The 19,135-nt window shown below is 41.4% G+C and overlaps 1 protein-coding gene across 5 annotated transcripts in view; it reads right to left on the reverse strand.

The window, feature by feature from the left end:
• Window positions 1-19,135, reverse strand: part of UBE2H (ubiquitin conjugating enzyme E2 H) — a 148,439-nt gene that overhangs the window by 53,035 nt on the left and 76,269 nt on the right. For 4 of the 5 annotated variants that reach the window (XR_013414648.1, XM_077994820.1, XM_015134892.3 and 1 more), the window contains 2 exon segments: window positions 4,709-4,748; window positions 2,915-2,967 (listed from right to left, as the gene is read on the reverse strand). The exons of the other annotated variant lie outside the window; for it this stretch is intronic. Coding sequence is in view for 3 of the 4 variants with exons in the window: in XM_015134892.3 (XP_014990378.1) it covers window positions 2,915-2,967; window positions 4,709-4,748 (93 nt within the window). In the remaining variant the exon portion in view is untranslated. 5 annotated transcript variants of the gene reach the window in all.

Below are 19,135 nucleotides of genomic sequence, written 5' to 3' on the forward strand. Positions count from 1 at the left end.
GAAAACATTATGCAAAGTGAAAAAAACCAGTCACAAAAGACCACATATTATATAATTACATTTCTAAGAAGTGTCCAGAACAGGCAAATCCACAGAAACAAAAAGCAGATTTGTGGTCGCCTAGGGCTGGGGGGTAGGTAGGGAATAGTTAAAGGGTACACATTTATTTTTGAGGTGATGAAAATGTTCTAAAATTGACTGTGGTGATGGCTGCATATAACTGAATATATTAAAAACTACTGAATTACACACTTTAAATGGGTGAGTTGCATGTCTGTGAATTCAGTGAAACTGTTATTTTTTTTAAAAAAATCTGTTCTGAGACATGAGGCACTTGACAGTCAGCAAACATCTTCCACAAAGCTTTTCTGGTCAATGGTAAAAGGTTTAGCAAAACTAAACATCAATTTACTTCATTGTAATTGGAACCAGCTTGCAGTATTTTGATATGTACATTTCTAAAATGTGAATGTAGTTTAAGAAAACACATCATTACATCAGATATTCCAGGCAGCCTGCCATGAGACATTTTTACCAAAAAAAAAATCTTAAAATGAATCCATTTAATCAAGCTCAGAGTGTATGTTCTTTCTTGTTGCCTCAACTAGATGCCACCATCTCCCCTAAAACTCTCTTGTTAAACAGTACTGGACATGATTAATTCACCCATTAAGACAACAAATAGGCCGGGCGCGGTGGCTCAAGCCTGTAGTCCCAGCACTTTGGGAGGCCGAGACGGGCGGATCACGAGGTCAGGAGATCGAGACCATCCTGGCTAACACGGTGAAACCCCGTCTCTACTAAAAAAATACAAAAAACTAGCCGGGCGCGGTGGCAGGCGCCTGTAGTCCCAACTGCTCGGGAGGCTGAGGCAGGAGAATGGCGTAAACCCGGGAGGCGGAGCTTGCAGTGAGCTGAGATCCGGCCACTGCACTCCAGCCTGGGCGGTAGAGCGAGACTCCGTCTCAAAAAAAAAAAAAAAAAAAAAAAAGACAACAAATAGTCGAACCCTTATTGTGCACCAGGCACTGTTATAGTCGCATGTGCGTGGAGAGAGAGAAAGACAAGAACAAGACGAAGTCCCTACTTGTCGTGCTTACAATCCAAGGTGATAAGATAAACAATAAACAAATACCAATAAACAAATACCAGTTTCAGAAGCTTACTGAAAATGGGGCACTAGCCAGGCCTGGTAGTATGCTCCTATAGTCCCAGCTACTGGGGAGGCTGAGGTGGGAGGATCATGAGCCCAGGAGTTCAAGGCTGCAGTGAGTTATTATCACACCACTGCATTCCAGCCTGGGCAACAGAGTGCAACTCTGTTTCTATGCATTAAAAAACAATTTTAAAATTAAAAAAATATATACAACAGGGTGCTGTGCTATGGAGGGGTGTCATTTCAGATGGAATGGCTGGGAAAGGAAACTGCTCTGAGGAAGTGATATGTGAGATGAGTGAAGAAGGTGCCAACCACACAAAGATCAGGGGAGAACATTCCAGGTAGAGAAAATAATTTTTGAATGGCACAATCAGGTGGAGGCAGTGATTAACTGTGTTCTGCTGCTGACCAACCTTTCTCTGTGATTCTCATTTACCAACGTAATTCAAGGATATCTGGCAAAGGTAACTTGCAAATTGTGGCTGGACTAAGAAGTCTTATCTACCTCAGACCATTAAAAGGTCACACAAGTCTTCAACAAGAAGCAGCCATCCCCGGTTAAGCTCAGCCTCAACTGAGCTTTCCCTTCTTTTCTTGTGCCTCTCAGCAACTGTTACCTGTACCATTCATTCTTTCAACCCATATTGTGAAGGGCACTGTGATAAGAATCCTGGGCCTTCCAGATGAATCAGACATACACCTGATAGCCCTTAAGATAGGAAATAATCTAGTAGCACAAAAAAATAGGCATAAACAACAAATACACAGTAGAAAGTGAAAGTGGGCCATAAAAAAAGGAGCTATAAAATGTAACAGTATCCAGAGACTACTTCCAGCTGGAGAATCAGCAGAAGTATATGGGGTAGGAGCACTGGAGTAGGGAGACTCTACGAAGCCTGAGATTTGGACAAGTGGAGGGAAAAATAAATTTATTTGTTGTATCCCTAATTAACTTCAAATGTACAACTGACCCTTGAACATGGGTCCATGCACAGTTTGAACTGCATGGGTCCACTCACATGTGGTTTTCAATAAATACCGCTAGCCCTCCATGTCAGTAGGTTTTGCAGGGATGAGTGTGGGACTTGAGTAAGCACGAATTTTGGTATCTGCTGGTGGTCTGGGAACTGATCCCCTGCAGATACCAAGGGACGACTATATTTTAAAATATTTTCAGCTCCCCAACCAGGTGATAAGGAGGAAAGGCCTGATGCTCTTTATAACTCTCTGTGATATTCAGCATAGTACTTTGCAGAGCTGGGCAATTCATTTGTTGATTCCCTGTAGGAGATGGGGTGTCAATTTCAGCACTGAAGGTAAGGCTAAATTACTCTTCCTTCATAAGGAAGTTTTGGCCTTTGAAAAGATGATCCCCTAAAACCTCTTACTATATCATTTCTCTCTCATTTCAGAGGGACATTCCTAAGTAGTTTTAGTTTTTTCTAAAACTAAAATATATATATTATGTGCTTCTAATACATACATATGTTTGCACACGTATTCGTGTGTGCGCACCTGTATCACTATACCTTAAGTTTGGAATCTCACAAAATCATTTTAAATTTCCACAGCTAAACTGATATATTTGTACTTGAGAGAAAATATTTTTTCCACTGATCAAACTTTCCCAGTCGGTCCCTCAAAAATCCCTTCCCATTACCAACAAAACATCTTAAACCAGAAAAGAAAGGCCAAATAACATTTTTTAAGGTAATGTCTCAACATCTCCAAAAAATATTCCATGGCCAAACTCACCATAGAGAGCTGTCCAAGTTTGATTAATTACATCTAGACACACAGTTCCTGACCTGAAACAGATGGAAAGAATGGCATGTTTTTAAAAATTAAAAAGTTAGTTGCATGTATCTGGCAACTAATTTTACTTATCAAGAGAAATACTTTTAATAGATCTGTGAAAAAAAGAATCCCAATTGGGGAAAACTATGATGAGAAACAGAATAGTACAAAGTCTTAAAGTGTCACCTTACAGACTGAAAGGGGAAAATAGTAACTATACAATGGAGAAACCAGACAACACCTGAACCAGGTGCTGAGAACACAAGGGGCAGACAGACCTTGTATGTCTCTGAATGTGATACCCCAAGAAAGATACAATCTTACTTTGTAGTTTTCTGGCCTTAAGCGTGTTCATGCTCTGAATCTAATGAACAGGAAACATCAGACAAACCCAAATTGAGGAACAATCTATAAAATAATGGGTTTATATTATTTTAAAATGTGAATTTTATAAAAGAAAAAGGCAGGCTGAGGAACTAATCCTGATTAAAGTAGTTTAAAGAAACCTGACAACTAAATGTAATGTGTGATTCTAGACTGGATCCTTTACTGAAAGAAAAAAGTGCTAAAAAGTAAGTTACTGGAATATGGCAGTAGATTAAATAAAAAGTATTGCATTAATGTTAAATTCCTGAATCTGACAACTATATACTGTGGACAGATAAGAGAATATCCTTGTTAGGATAACTGATACAACAAAGTATTAATATTAAAGGACTAAGGGGCATGATGTATGTATATATACAACCTACTCACACAGGGTTCAGAAAAACCTGTTAGATATGCTTGTGAGAGACAGCAAAACTTAGTGCCATGACAAATTAAAACCGCATCCCAAATAATAATATATTCTAAACAGCACTAGAAGTATAAAACAGGATATGCTGGAATATTTTAAAGTATCATTAATAAAATATTAGAAGGAAAGAAAGGGATAAATAAGATTCATTAACTGAATCTATAGTCATTTTGCCTTACTCTCAAGAATCGAGAAAATACAGCTTGCAGTGAGCCGAGATCACGCCACTGCACTCCAGCCTGGGAGACACAGCGAGACTCCGTCTCAAAAAAAAAAAAAAAAAAAAAAAAAGGCCGGGCGCGGTGGCTCAAGCCTGTAATCCCAGCACTTTGGGAGGCCGAGGCGGGTGGATCACGAGGTCAGGAGATCGAGACTATCCTGGCTAACATGGTGAAACCCCGTCTCTACTAAAAATACAAAAAACTAGCCGGGCGTGGTGGCGGGCGCCTGTAGTCCCAGCTACTTGGGAGGCTGAGGCGGGAGAATGGTGTGAACCCGGGAGGCGGAGCTTGCAGTGAGCCGAGATCACGCCACTGCACTCCAGCCTGGGAGACACAGCGAGACTCCGTCTCAAAAACAAAAACAAAAAAAAAAAAAAAAAAAAATACTATAAGGTCTGAAAACAGTCAATCCATAGACTGAAAACACATCTCTGAATTGTGTCTACACAAAGAGAATTGAGATGCGGAATATTACTACTGTTTGCTGGATAACAAGAAAAATGAAGGACCCAGTCACAACAATGGAAAAGACTAAGTGGTACAATAGCAGAATGTGAACTAAGGTATTGAGGACCTCATATCCTTTGGATTCTATCATTTACATGACCATTCATACAGTCCTAACTCCTGATAAGGTCCAAAACGATAACTGAGGCTTTTCATAACAGAGAGAGAAATGCTAATCAAGAGCAGTTGCTGCTAAAATTTAAACATTTTAAAATAGTTACTTACGCTTCATCAATGTTGGGATGGAAAATTTTATTCATGAATCCTGTAAAAAGAGATGTTAATTAGCAGCAAAAAGTGTCCAGAGAACAATTAGTTTTTTAAAGTATTGCAGTACTGGAAACAATTTCAGTATTGGGAAAAGGTGATAATACTTATAAATCACTACTTTCAACCATAGATCTTTGGTTACTGATAAACATTATATTCTCCTGATAGCTCCAATTACTTAGAATACATCAGCGTTCTATTAACAAAAAAAGCAAGCTGGGAGAAATGCAGCTTCTTATACAAAATAATCATTAAAGCAACTGTTTTCTGAGCTATGAAGATACTGCCCAAAGATAAATTATACTACTAAATGGTTCATAACCAGTGTCATGATAAAAGTCTGACTCTCCCTCCCAGAAGTTTTATTGTTCAAGCTCTAAATCTGGAGGTTCTGCATTTGAACTTCTCCTTCTGAAGCTCACTTACTGGTATCACTTGGCTACACTGTGCGCGGAACATGAATGAAACTGTTGAAATGCTAAAGGAATACCACTTCAAACCACAAAGGATTTCATAAGAACAGTGACCAAAATATTTCCTTTAACATTAGTCCACTCATTCAGGGAAACCCAGTTTTGATTAAAATTGGGGCAACCAAGAAATGAAGCAAGGAGTTAAAAAAAAAAAAAAAAAAAACAATCTCTAAGTTGGCTATATCTGTTGGAGGTTTAAGTTTTTAAAACTTTTCCTAGCAAACCAAGTACACACTTTAATAGTTATCTGGCCATTTAAACTTCAAGGAGAAATTAATAAAACCAGAGATTCAATCAGTCAGTATATATGCAAATGGCAATATTCTAAAGCAGAGATCCATTGTCAAAGGTGTCATTTTGTCATCCCTATCACTTCATTTCCTTTTAGGACTCTCATTCTGTTCCACACTTTCAGTATCTGAAGTTCCTTATTAAGGTGAGTATCACCACCACTATCTCCGACCCCCACCCTCCCTCACCGCCATCCCCATAGTCTCTCTTTCATTCATTCAGCTTGGCATTCACAATGCCTACACTGCAGGCATTGTGCTTGGATAGGGTACAAAAATAAGACGGTTCACTATTCTTGAGGAGGTCACTGTGGCAGTGGGACAAGAGACACCAATAAATAACTGCAATCTGAATAAAGTATTGACACAGTAGGGGGAATAAAACAGGAAGTCAGGAAAGATGCAGAGAAATGGCACTGGAGGAGCCTCAAGTGAGGTGCTACAGAGACTGTCTCCAAAAACCTCAGAAACTTCCCCTGAGTTAGAAAACAGGAGATAAGAATACCAAGTCCAAGTAGTCCAGTCTTAGACCACTCTAGTCACTCACACTTTTAGCTTTTGTTTTTAAATGCTCTGTGTTGAAACAGCATAATCTTCTATCTACCACAATCAAGAGGGCCCATGTGATATTTAAGTTACTCTGATGAAAAAAAAGCTTTGTGTCCAATATTAATTTTTCATTAAGGAAATTAGTCTAGATTTAAGAAGCATGTGGTTTATGAAGACATTTTAATAATGGGAAATGTTCATGTCTTGGTATTAAGAGGAGAAAAATTAGGGTAAAAAAATTCTATATAACTTTAGAAAAATACTAATACACATGTCCCAGATGACCCATGAGAGTATTTGTTGCAGTATTATTTATAAAAGCCAAGAGCCAAATTCAACCCTGTCAATGGATAGGGTTGGATAAAGGGGAGTACATCCATCTACTTGAGTCCTACGTAGCCAAGGGTAATGAAGTAGATCAATGTGTATCAACTTGTATACATCTAAAGCTAAGGTTTGTTTGTGTTTTTAAGTTGCAGGATGTTATATTTACAGCCTGAGGTTATTTAATAAACTAAAACAAAGCAATACTACCTATTCTCCATGGTAACAAGTATAGGAAAACTGTACTGAACCAACATGTACCAAATTTGCAAAAGTAATGGTTTCAGTTAGGGCACCAGGGCTGGGGTCATGATGGGAATAGGGAACAGAATGGGAAACAGTGGTTAAAAATGACTTTATCTGGCCGGGCATGGTGGCTCACGCGTGTAATCCCAGCACTTTGGGAGGCCAAGGTGGGTGGATCACCTGAGGTCAGGAGTTCAAAACCGGCTTAGCCAACATGGTGAAACACCGTCTCTAGTAAAAAGAAAACAAAAATTAGCCGGGGGTGGTGGCATGTGCCCGTAGTCCCAGCTACTCAGGAGGCCGAGGCAGGAGGATCACTTGAACCCAGGAGGCGGAGGTTTCAGTGAGCTGAGATAGCGCCACTGCATTCCAGCCTGGGCGACAGAGCGAAGCTGTCTCAAAAAAAACAAAAAAAAAGACTTTATGTAACACTATTAATATATTCATTTTAAAAAGGGACAATGTGCTTGTATATTATTTTTTTACACTATTAATATATTCCTTTTAAAAAGGGACAATGTGCTTGTATATTATTTGCTCTGTTTAAAACATATGCACATAAATAAGAAACTGAAAGTAAGTACAAATGTTAACAGTGCAGAATTCTTAGTGGTGGTAGGATTTTCTCCACTGCACTGTTCAAATCTCATCACACCTGAACAGAACTAGGACCACAGCAATAGGAAAAGGCTAGAAAACAGGTGTCGATGGCTGTCATCTTTGAGAGATTCTCCCATTATTTCTACTTGCACTTTTGGCTCTCTGACATTTCTACAATGTGTAATTTTAATAGTTGAGAGTAAAAAAACTTTCAAATAAAAAGTTATACATAGTATCAGCTGGGCACAGTGGCTCTCCCCTGAAATCCCAACACTTTGGAATCCTAAAACAGGCGGATTACTTGACGTCAGGAGTTTGACACTGGCCAACATGGTGAAACCCCATCTGTATGGAAAATACAAAAATTAGCCGGGCATGTGGTGGCACACCTATAGTCCCAGCTACTCAGGAGGCTGAGGCAGGAGAATTGCTTGAACCTGGCAGGTGGAGGCTGCAGTGAGCCTCTGCAGATCATGTCACTGCACTCCAGCCTGGAAGCCAGAGCTAGACTCCATTTCCAAAAAAAAAGTTATACATAGAATCAAATATTCTAAAATAGACTTAATTATACAAACATTAACTAGTGCTGCACTATTTTAAGAAAAAGTCAGTAAAACTAACCATTTTATTTGAAAACTCATATCTTAACACTCTTATTCAAATAATACAAATTCATTATCCTCCCCCTAAAATCAGAGGAACCTCAGGTTATAAGGTGCATGGTCCTCAAAATCAGTTATATATAGGAACATGCTGCTATCACTACTGCAGGGAAGCTTTCTGATGAGTAGGGAACAATGCTGAGCCACTATGTGGTTTAATGCAAGAGAATGGTCCTACTATATGAAAAACATTGCTTGAAGCTACTATTAAGAATTAAGGCCGGGCGTGGTGGCTCAAGCCTGTAATCCCAGCACTTTGGGAGGCCGAGACGGGCGGATCACGAGGTCAGGAGATCGAGACCATCCTGGCGAACACGGTGAAACCCCGTCTCTACTAAAAAACACAAAAAAACTAGCCGGGCGAGGTGGCGGGCGCCTGTAGTCCCAGCTACTCGGGAGGCTGAGGCAGGAGAATGGTGTAAACCCAGGAGGTGGAGCTTGCAGTGAGCTGAGATCCGGCCACTGCACTCCAGCCTGAGTGACAGAGCAAGACTCCATCTCAAAAAAAAAAAAAAAAAAAAAAAAAGAATTAAAAATATGTTCTTGATACTTAAATTCTGCCTCTGTGAGAACTCTCAAAACTAACACTTAATGAAGCACGTCTATGGCAAAAGTTCCCAATGCTGGCTACAGATGAGAAGCACTGGGAAGTTTTCATTTAAATAAACTAAAACCAATACTCAAAGAACTCTGAGAACACAGGACTTAAGGGGAAATACCTGTAAGGAGAGGTCTTTAGAAAAAATAAGTCCTGGACCGGGCACGGTGGCTCAAGCCTGTAATCCCAGCACTTTGGGAGGCCGAGGCGGGCGGATCACGAGGTCAGGAGATCGAGACCATCCTGGCGAACACGGTGAAACCCCGTCTCTACTAAAAAATACAAAAAAAAAAAAAACTAGCCGGGCGAGGTGGCGGGTGCCTGTAGTCCCAGCTACTCGGGAGGCCGAGGCAGGAGAATGGCGTAAACCCAGGAGGCAGAGCTTGCAGTGAGCTGAGATCCGGCCACTGCACTCCAGCCTGGGCGACAGAGCAAGACTCCGTCTCAAAAAAAAAAAAAAAAAAAAAAAAAAAAGAAAAAGTAAGTCCTACATTAGAAGGTCACCAGCATTATGGAGAAAAACACAGCAGAGGAGGGGAACAGAAATGGAAAGGTTGGGGCGGGGTGGCAGTTTTAAATGAGATGGTCAGTAAGGGACTTGCTGAGAAGGTGAGTTGCTTTGAAGGAGGTGAAAGAGGAGCCACCTGGTACCAAGAGGAGAGGAGAAGGTCTCTATAGCGGGAACAGCCAAGTGCAAAGTACATTAGGAGCTTGCCTGATGCTCTGAAGTTTTTTCCTGAAACTGAAGGGATTTGAGAAAGTACAGAAAATGAGAAGTGATGTCACAGAGGTGATCAGCATTCGGGGCCCTTTTAGGGACGTTGGCTTTTATTCTGAGGGAGATGGGGGGCCACTGAGACTAGTGCCTGAACAGTGACATATTCACATACTTGGCTTGTTTAACAAATAGCTTGTGTCCTAAAATAGGTTAGTTGGAGAACAGCTCAATCAGCTCACCTGAGTGCTGGGGAATGGCAGATCTCAACCTAAACGAAATGGGAATCCTACAGGGCATTACGCTTCAACAATCGGATGCCACGGGGCATTTAAAGGTGTTAAGTCAAAAAAATAACTATGGTAAGCTTTAAATGTTTATCAAAATGGTCTCTGAAAGACTAAGGTGGCTCCCTCATTGGACATGGCCTGAAGAGCACACTTGGAATTAACAGTGTCTATACAGTTTTCAATTAAATCTAGATTTGGCTTAGTTGAGTACAGGAATAAATAACAGAACCAAAAAGGACTTGGTAAACATACACTTTAGTAATAAATGGTTTGGAGCTCAGTCTCCAGTGCCCCTGCTAAGTATAGAACATCATCTGAGCACTAGGACAGAGTGCAGAATCACACCACGAAGAGCAAAGTACTCAACAGGGACGTGGGTTCTAGCCCTAACTCATCAACTGCAGGCCCTGGGCACTGCACCTCATGGGGTCTGTTTCCTTAGCTATGAAGACAAATAGTTGAACTATATGATCTCCAAACTCTCCTCTCTTACTCTGTTTCTAAAGGCCCTATCAGCTCTAAAAATCTGGCATTTAATAACAATGGCAAGCACTCTGAGAACAGAGGAATTAAGGGGAAATATCCAAGAGTTAAGTCCTTAAAGGAAATTAATTCTGTAAGGCAGCATTTTTAAGTACAGGAATTTTCTAGAGAATACAAAACCACCAACATGATAAAATACCATAAGGAGCCACAAAACAAACCCTCCGACTCTTCCAAAGTAGGCAGAAACAGTTTATAATCTTGCCTTTGAGGAATGAACACAACCAGACCAACTCTATCAAGAAACTTCCTACTTTCTAAACTAAAATGATCTCTTCCAATACCAGGTGTTTTTTGGTTTTTTTTGTTTTTTGAGGCAAGGTCACTTTGTCACCCAGGCAGGAGTGCAGTGGTGCACTATCAGCTCACTGCAACCTCTGCCTACTAGGTTCAAGAGATTCTCCTGCCTCAGCCTCCCAAGTAGCTGGGATTACCACAACCAGCTAATTTTTGTATTTCTTGGTAGAGACGGGGTTTTCACCATGTTGGCCAGGCTGGTCTTGAACTCCTGACCTCAAGTGATCCACCCACCTCAGCCTCCAAAAGTGTGGGGAATTACAAGCATGAGCCACTGCACCCGGCCCTCAGGCTTTTTTAATTGTTAGAAAAATATCCAAAGCAAATACATGGAAAAGAGCATATCTCCTTGACATTTGTTCTTAGACAAGCTGTGGGCAGTGTTTCTGGCAAAGCCATTTACATTCTGGATAATGATGCCAACAATGGAGCTCCTGGACAAGGAGAAGGGAGACAGAGAAAGAACGGGCCAGAAATTCAGAGAAGGAATGTTCTCAGGACTGTGTGTGTTGGCCCTGGCATGTTCTCCTTCCTTTTGGCAATGCTATCATCACACTAATGAATATGTCTGCAACAAGAGAATTTTCCCAACACTTGTTTCCATTAGACCAGGAACTATTTTCAAGATATTTTAAGAGAACATATTTTGAAAACTGCTTTTATGGCAACATAAGTAGAAGTAGCAGGTTATTTTTAATCTACATGATTTAAGATTTTATTCACTACCAGGCATTTTCTTTTCTCTTTTTTTTTTTGAGACAGAATCTCACTCTGTCACTCAGGCTGGAGTGCAGTGGTGCGATCTCGGCTCACTGCAGCCTTCACCTTATGGGTTCAAGCGATTCTCCTGCCTCAGCCTCCCAAGTAGCTGGGACTACAGGCACCGGCCACCACACCCAGCTAATTTTTTTGTATTTTTAGTAGAGATGGGGTTTCACTGTGTTAGCTAGGATTGTCTCGATCTCCTGACCTCGTGATCCACCCACCTCAGCCTCCCAAAGTGCTGGGATTACAGGCGTGAGCCACCGTGCCCGGCCACTACCAGGCATTTTCTAATGACATATTTCAGTGATTTGACCAGATAAAAATCAGAACTCCTTTAAGTTTTTTGGACAGTTATACTCTGGCGTAGTTCTAGCACTCGTTAAAGGGGATAAGGAGGATCGTACAACAGGAATAAATATCCAGCTAAAAAGCTTACCCTCTCTGTCCTGCATCTTTTAGCAGAAGGGAATTAGGTAATTTATAATTCTGGAGAAGGAATCCAGATCACACTTAGTTGATGTAAAACTATTATCATATACCTTAAAAAATAAAAAGCACAGATTACAATAGAAAAACATGCCTTGCTTTTGCTTGTTTCACTCCAATACTCAACTGCTCTAGAATAACAAATCTCATGACCCATAGGCTAATAGGCAGTGAACATAAATAACATTGTGCTAAGTCATGCTGAAAACTGGTTTTTATTTCAGCCTCTGTGTCCAGTTCCAGGAAGGGGTCTATATAGAGTTGTACACACTTCTGAGTAACTTCAGACATTGGGGTCAATATGTAAATAAATGAGGCCAAGCTTCACCTATTTTCCATCTTTGTTCCCTTTATTTGAGAGGATAATGATCAAATTTGTGGGTAGATGAAATACTTTGGGCCAATCACCAGAAATTTCACCTGGAATTATCTTGACAAAATGAGAGGTTAGACAAATGACTTGTGAATCAAAGTAAATCCACCCTATGATAAACAGGTGAAGAGCACCAAAGGCCAAAACAGCAGCTACGTCCCAGGGATAAAATGAGCCTAGACTAAGGTGGCTCAGGCAGCTGTGGCTGATGCAATTTAATTATAAGCTTATGAATTCCTGTGAGAAAACAGTTAAGTAAATACATTAAGTTATTCTGATTGTCTATCTTCACAACAACTGCCCACATAAAGTAGAATATTCACAACCAAACTGATTAATTCTATTTTTTGAGTCAGTATAATTGTTTAAAATATTATTATTAAAGACTGAATCTCATCTTCCCTTGCAGTATCTCAGACTACAAATTATTTAAGGGTAATAACTTGGATCTCTGTTCCTAGCACACAGGGTGACCAGAATTGGGGTGTTCCAATTGAGTAAGTGGGAGGGGGGGGCTGCCAGCTCCACTAGTGACAGCCATTTGCCAGCCGTGCGCAGTACTGCACAATCTGATAGATTTTCATCTTACCTCAGACAGCCAGGCCCTGCCCAAGGCAGCCTGTGCCCAGGTAGAAATCTCTTCAGAAAGCTGAGCCTTTCCTACTCAGGAGAGATGGACCTGGGCCGGTCTCTTCTCGGGTGAGGAACCAGGCAAGGAGCTCACTCTCAATGCCCTGTGTCATATGAACTTCTGAACTCATCCTGTGTGTGTTCAGGAGAGCTAAACTCAAAAAGGGGTCCTCTTTTCTGTTTCTTCCTTTCTCTCTGATAATATGGAGTCTGAGGAATGGGCTAGATGGATAAGAAAAGTTCATTTATAACTAAGAAAAGGTGAAGTGTTATTATCCTTCAATAGCATAACCCTTCTACCAACCTAGTGGATTACAAAAACCTTTGGCCTATTTTCCTATGGTTTCATTTTTGGGAGACTAACTTCTGCCTTGTTTCCATAGTTTATCTTTCGATCACTTGGTCGTTCATATAACCACACTGTTGGGATCAGGCAGTATTTATTTTCATGGTCAGAGACAATACAGTACAGAACACATTGGACTTGAACTCACAAGACCCAACTACAACTCTCTACCACTCTTTTAGAGCTGAAGATAAATGTTTGAGGTGACAGATATCCCAATTACCCTGATTTGATCATTACGTATTGCATACATGTTCCAAAATAGCACATGTACCCCAAAAATGTGTGTAACTGATGTAACAATACATTTTTTAAAAGGACTAGGCTCCAGTCAGAATGCCTAAATGCCACTGTGTGAGCCTCTGGAGCAATCTACTTCATCTCTTTGCCTTTCTGTTCCCTTATTCCTAAAACTAGGTTAAATAATGGCATCTACACATCATTAATTGTGAAGATTAAATGAGTTAATATAGGTAAAGCATCTGAACAGTAACTGGCATACAGTAACCATGCAGTAATGTTAGAATTAGCTTAATAAGTTTAACGAACAAGTAATTTCATCTTGCTGTCCTCATCCTAAAACTGATTAATATTTACCCTATGTGTCCATCTCTTAATGCTCTTACAAGTGTCAAGAACATGAGAGGATATTATTATTTAGAGATATGTTTCCCGTAACTCTGTCACCCTGGAAATGGAAAATACAATTATAATTTTTATTTTTAATATTTATTATTTCTGTGACACAGCCCCAGGAGGTCCTGAGAACATGTGCCCCATATTTATTATTAAAAAGACCATCCTTTCTTGATGTGCAAGCAAAAATTAGATTAAAAAAAAATCCTGACTGCATTTGGTATAGTTAAAAAACGAGCACACACACACTAACCTGGAAGCCAGAAGACGGACTCTGCAACTAGTTAGTAGTCATACATCTCAGCCTCATTTTTTTCCATCCTTAAAATCAGGCAAATTGGATGTCATAATCTCTAAATTTCCACTTAACAACACAGTTTTCACCAACACCAGGAATATAAGCAAATCTCAAACTGTGAACAGGTTTTTAGAAAGAACTAAGACACTGCTTTTGTTGTTTCCAAAAGAATTTCAGTTTAAAGAAAAAGGAAGCCAAAAATACTTGTTTTCATTATGACACCAAATCCTAAAGGGAAAAAAATAGATTTAATGCCAAAAAGATGTCAGAATAACCAGCTCAAAAGCTAGAGGTCATCCAATACAGAGTAGGAACTAACCTAGGCAGCAAGTTTGATGGAAGTTTAAATAGCAAATGAAAAGATTACATAATAATGAGCCATCAAAGGCAGAATTAAAACCGGCGTCAGTCAACTTCAAGAAAGAAATGGACAAGTCCTCTGATAGTAACAAGCACACGCAAAAGCAGGGTTATCCTTAGAGGTGGCAGCCTGGGGAAGGGAGTGGGAAAGCTACTGTACTATTTTTACTCTGGCTAATAGCAAGATGCAGGTAAATGAATTTAGACATTACAGCCTGCTCACGGCAGGTTTCACATTAAAAGGGACCATCTGACCACTGGCTTCTCTCACTGAGAACTTCAGCACCTGGCTTGGCCCCCAAGTTGCTCTCCGCCCCAACTCCTGTCATTTTTGGTGACAATACAGACCATACTCCTGACACCTGGGTCTTTTTTTTTGGGGTCGGGGGGGAGACAGAGTTTTGCTCTTGTTGCCCAGGCTGGAGTGCAATGGCGCGATCTCGGCTCACTGCAACCTCCGCCTCCCGGGTTCAAGCGATTCTCCTGCATCAGTCTCCCGAGTAGCTGGGATTACAGGCATGTGCCACCGTGCCCAGCTAATTTTGTATTTTTAGTACAGACGGGGTTTCTCCATGTTGGTCAGGCTGGTCTTGAACTCCCAACCTCAGGTGATCCCGTCTGCCTCGGCCTCCCAAAGTGCTGGGATTACAGACGTGAGCCACTGTGCCTGGCCTGTTTCTTAAGCTTCTCCTCAATGACCTTTCTTCTATTCCATTCCACTTCATGCTCCCAAGGACATACCCTGACCTTTGTTATTCTGTAGCCAGCATCTCTGGCTACAAAACATTCCCAATCACAAATTCAGACATCTCCTATCCTACCAATCAATCTCCTATCCTTGCCAAAAGCTTCCCACCCCAGGAATCACTAATTTTTTTCACTTGTTAAATGTAATCCACAGATCCTCCCATTTTCTTCCCACCTACCAGCCCTCTTATCTTCACTGGCTTCTTACTCAGCTTAAGATTTAAGAGCCATCACCATCCTCACTCTCAAGCAACCCTCTGCAAATCTCCTGTCCTCTCCCTTCCAAAATGCCCATCTAGCAAATCTACCACCGGAAGCATCATTCACATTTGTTCAACTTGGACTTGAGGGTACCACTAGGTAGGCATTCATTCACTCACACAAACATTCTTCTGCAGAACGGGCAATGTATCAGGCCCTGAGTAGTGAGTATTTGGGAGGACAGAGGTGGTGGTAGTAAAACAGACCCAGGGACTGCCTTCATGGAGTTCACATCTACTGAGCTGGCAGGGAGGAGAGACATAAGTAAACAAATATATACCAATTTATCTAAACATGCTCAACAGCCTTTCATGGACTCAGCATCACCTACAATCTTCCTTTCTCCTTTCTCTAGTGGCTTGCTCCCCCAGTCTCCCATGACTGTTACATTTTACCACGATCCTGCAAATCTACTTTCTTTCTCTCCCTTTGTTCCCCTAACCCTCTCCTCCAGTTCTTTCACTAAATAGCCATGTCCCTTTTCTTTGAGAAGATGAAAGTCAGTTGGCAGGATCCCTCATTTTCCATAAAAATTTCTAAACTCCTCCCTGCACACACACTCTTTCTCCCTGCCTCAACAGCTTGCACAAATGTTCCCCTCCTCTGAAACACCAGGCCTCTGGGTTCCGATCCTGCTCTCTCCTTCCTTCTCAGTGGTGATGCTCCTGCAATTCTCTTCCCAACTCCAGCATCACCAAGCTCTCCCTTTTCTAAACATCTCTCTACAATAAGCACTTTAAAATCCTTCAGAATCTTCCATTTAAAAATTAGAAACAGGCCAGGCACAGTGGCTCACACCTGCAGTCCCAGCACATTGGGAGGCCAAGGCGGGCCAATCGCTTGAGTCCAGCAGTTCAAGACCAGGCTGAGCAACATGGTGAAACCCATGTCTACAAAAAATGCAAAAAAATTAGCCAGGCGTGGTGGCCTATGCCTGGAGTCCAGAGGTCCTGGCTGCAGCGAGCCCAGATTACGCCACTGGAGGTCAGCCTGGACAACAGAATGAGACCCCGTCTTAAAAAACAAACAACAGACCATCCCTTTATCTTCCACCCCCATTTGGATGATTTCCTTAATGGAGCCACATTTCTTCAGAGCAGCGTATGTCTAGAACAAAGTTTCCTGACTTTGGCAGCCTTGTCCAAGCCACCAGCATCTCTGGCTACAAAAGCTTTTATAACTGTGCTTCTATCCCGTCACTGTTTCTTGCCCCACAGCAGTAGAATGATCATTAAAACACAAAATGAGACCTTTCATTTCACTCCCCTGCTGAAGACTATGTAATCTTTCTACTACATTTAAAATGAAAGTTGAGCCTTTAACCTGGCCTACAAAGCGGTCTGTGAACTCGACCCTGCCTGCCGCTTGGCCCCTGTGTCATACACCTCACATTTTACACAGTTTTCCAGGCTGGGGCCTTTGTATTCAAAATTTCTTCTGCCTGGAAAGCTCTTACCCCTGATTTTGGAGGATCACGGCTGGCTTAATTTTTTTTTTTTTTAATCTTTTTAAGTCTCAGCTTAAATTTACTTTGTCAGACCCTTCCTGAATATCTGATCCAAGATACCTATTCTATCCATTAATTCTCTGCATAAAGCTATCAGAAGTTTTTTTTTTTTTTTTTTTGAGACGGAGTCTCGCTCTGTCGCCCAGGCTGGAGTGCAGTGGCCGGATCTCAGCTCACTGCAAGCTCCGCCTCCCAGGTTCACGCCATTCTCCTGCCTCAGCCTCCTGAGAAGCTGGGACTACAGGCACCCGCCACCCTAGTTTTTTGTATTTTTTAGTAGAGACGGGGTTTCACCGTGTTAGCCAGGATGGTCTCGATCTTCTGACCTCATGATCCGCCCGCCTTGGCCTCCCAAAGTGCTGGGATTACAGGCGTGAGCCACTGCGCCCGGCTGCTATCAGAAGTTTTAAATTTTGCTTTATCTTCTCATTCCAAAAGAACATAGAGTATTAAGAGAGCAATTTGTTCACTTCTGCATCCACAGCACCCAGAATAACACCCAGCTTGCAGCAGGTATCCACTAAATTTGTGAAACTGATTAGAAGAAATGATGTAGGCCATAGCCAAAGTCTCAGCTGCCAGACATAATTTTTAAAAAAATCTATCCTGAAAAATGTCATTTTCAGAACACCAGTAAAAGAACTTTTAACAGTGGCTTATATTCTCATAGCATTATCTCTATTTATTTTTTTTAAAAAACCTTCCTTACTAGAAACTTGTTTCTCTTCTCTACTGGAATTCAAAAGATACTTATCATTGGCTGGGTACATTGGCTCACGCCTATAATCCCAGCACTTCGGGAGGCCAAGGCAGGCAGGCAGATTACCTGAGGTCAGGAGTTCCACATCAGCCTGGGCAACACTATAAAACCCCATCTCTCCTACAATACAAAAATTAGCTGGGCTTGGTGGCGCATGCCTGTAATCCCAGCTACTCGGAAGACTGAGGCAGGAGAATCACTTGAACCCGAGGGGCAGAGGTTATGGTAAGCTGAGATTGTGCCACTGCACTCCAGCCTGGGCGACAGAGCAAGACTCCATATCAGGAGAAAAAAAAAAAAAAAAGATATAGATCACTACAGAGTAGCAATTATATAACTGTTTGGGACAGGTCTAAATTCATAACCACGGTTATTAGAGAAGTACATAGGTGATCTTAATGGAATTTTGCCTCCCCAGCCCCAAAATTCATTTTATTTGAGACGAAGTCTCACTCTTGTCACCCAGGCTGGAGTGTAGCGGCGCCATCTCAGCTCACTGCAACCTCTGCCTCCCAGGGTCAAGCAATTCTCCTGCCTCAGTCTCTCAAGTAGCTGGGATTACAGGCACGTGCCATCATGCCCAGCTTACTTATATATATATGTATTCTTTAGTAGAGACGGGGTTTCACTATGTTGGTGAGGCTCATCTCGAACTCCTGGCCTCAAGCGATCCTCCTGCCTCGGCCTCCCAATGTGCTAGTATTACAGGCGTTAGTCACCATGCCCAGTCCCAGAATTCATTTTATTTGCGAAAAGACAGTGGTACAAATAGGCCTTTGTTAAATGACTAATCTGAAACCTCTTGTGAATGACACACTCCTCTCTACTCCAAATACTGGCCCACCCCTGCTTAAATACTGCTCAGTGAAGTTACTCATGCTAGTTCTTGAGGGAGTAATTATGGAATGATTCCATCTAGGAAGATATAAAATAAAATGGTAGTCTAAGTTCTATAGTTAGTTTAGTCAAGCCATATTATAAACCTCTACTCCAAAAATAGTGTGAGGTCATTTCTGGCCAGAGTGAAATAAAAAATGTATAATGCCAGAACAGTCTACTATTCTGACAATGAAAAAGATTAACACAGTTCCCTTTATCACTTGCATGAGCTAAAAAAAAAAAAAAAAAAAAAAATTATCAGCTGGGCACGGTGGCTCACGCCTGTAATCTCAGCATTGTGGGAGGCCAAGGTGGGCGGATCACCTAAGACCAGGCATTTAAGACCAGCCTGGCCAACATGGTGAAACCCCGTATCTACTAAAAAACACAAAAATTAGCAGGGCATGGTGGCGTATGTCTGTAATCCCAGCTACTCAGGAGGCTGAGGCAGGAGAACTACTTGAACCTGGGAGGCGGAGGTTGCAGTTAACTGCAATGGTGCCATTGCACTCTGGCCTGTGTGACAGAGCAAGACTCCATCTCAAAAAAAAAAAAAAATTATGGCACACTGGTTATCAGAGTATCTTTCAACTAAGAACCTATGGCAGACTGGGAAATTCAAGAGGAACTCTGACAGGCTGTCTAGTCTAGTGGAACAGGGCAACCTGAACCATCCTGATAGTTTGACCCAATTTTAAAGGCCACTAGTATAGCTTGGAGTATTTTCTTTTTTTTTTTTTTTTTTTT

Source organism: Macaca mulatta, chromosome 3 (assembly GCF_049350105.2).
Source record: "Macaca mulatta isolate MMU2019108-1 chromosome 3, T2T-MMU8v2.0, whole genome shotgun sequence".
NCBI lineage: Eukaryota > Metazoa > Chordata > Mammalia > Primates > Cercopithecidae > Macaca > Macaca mulatta.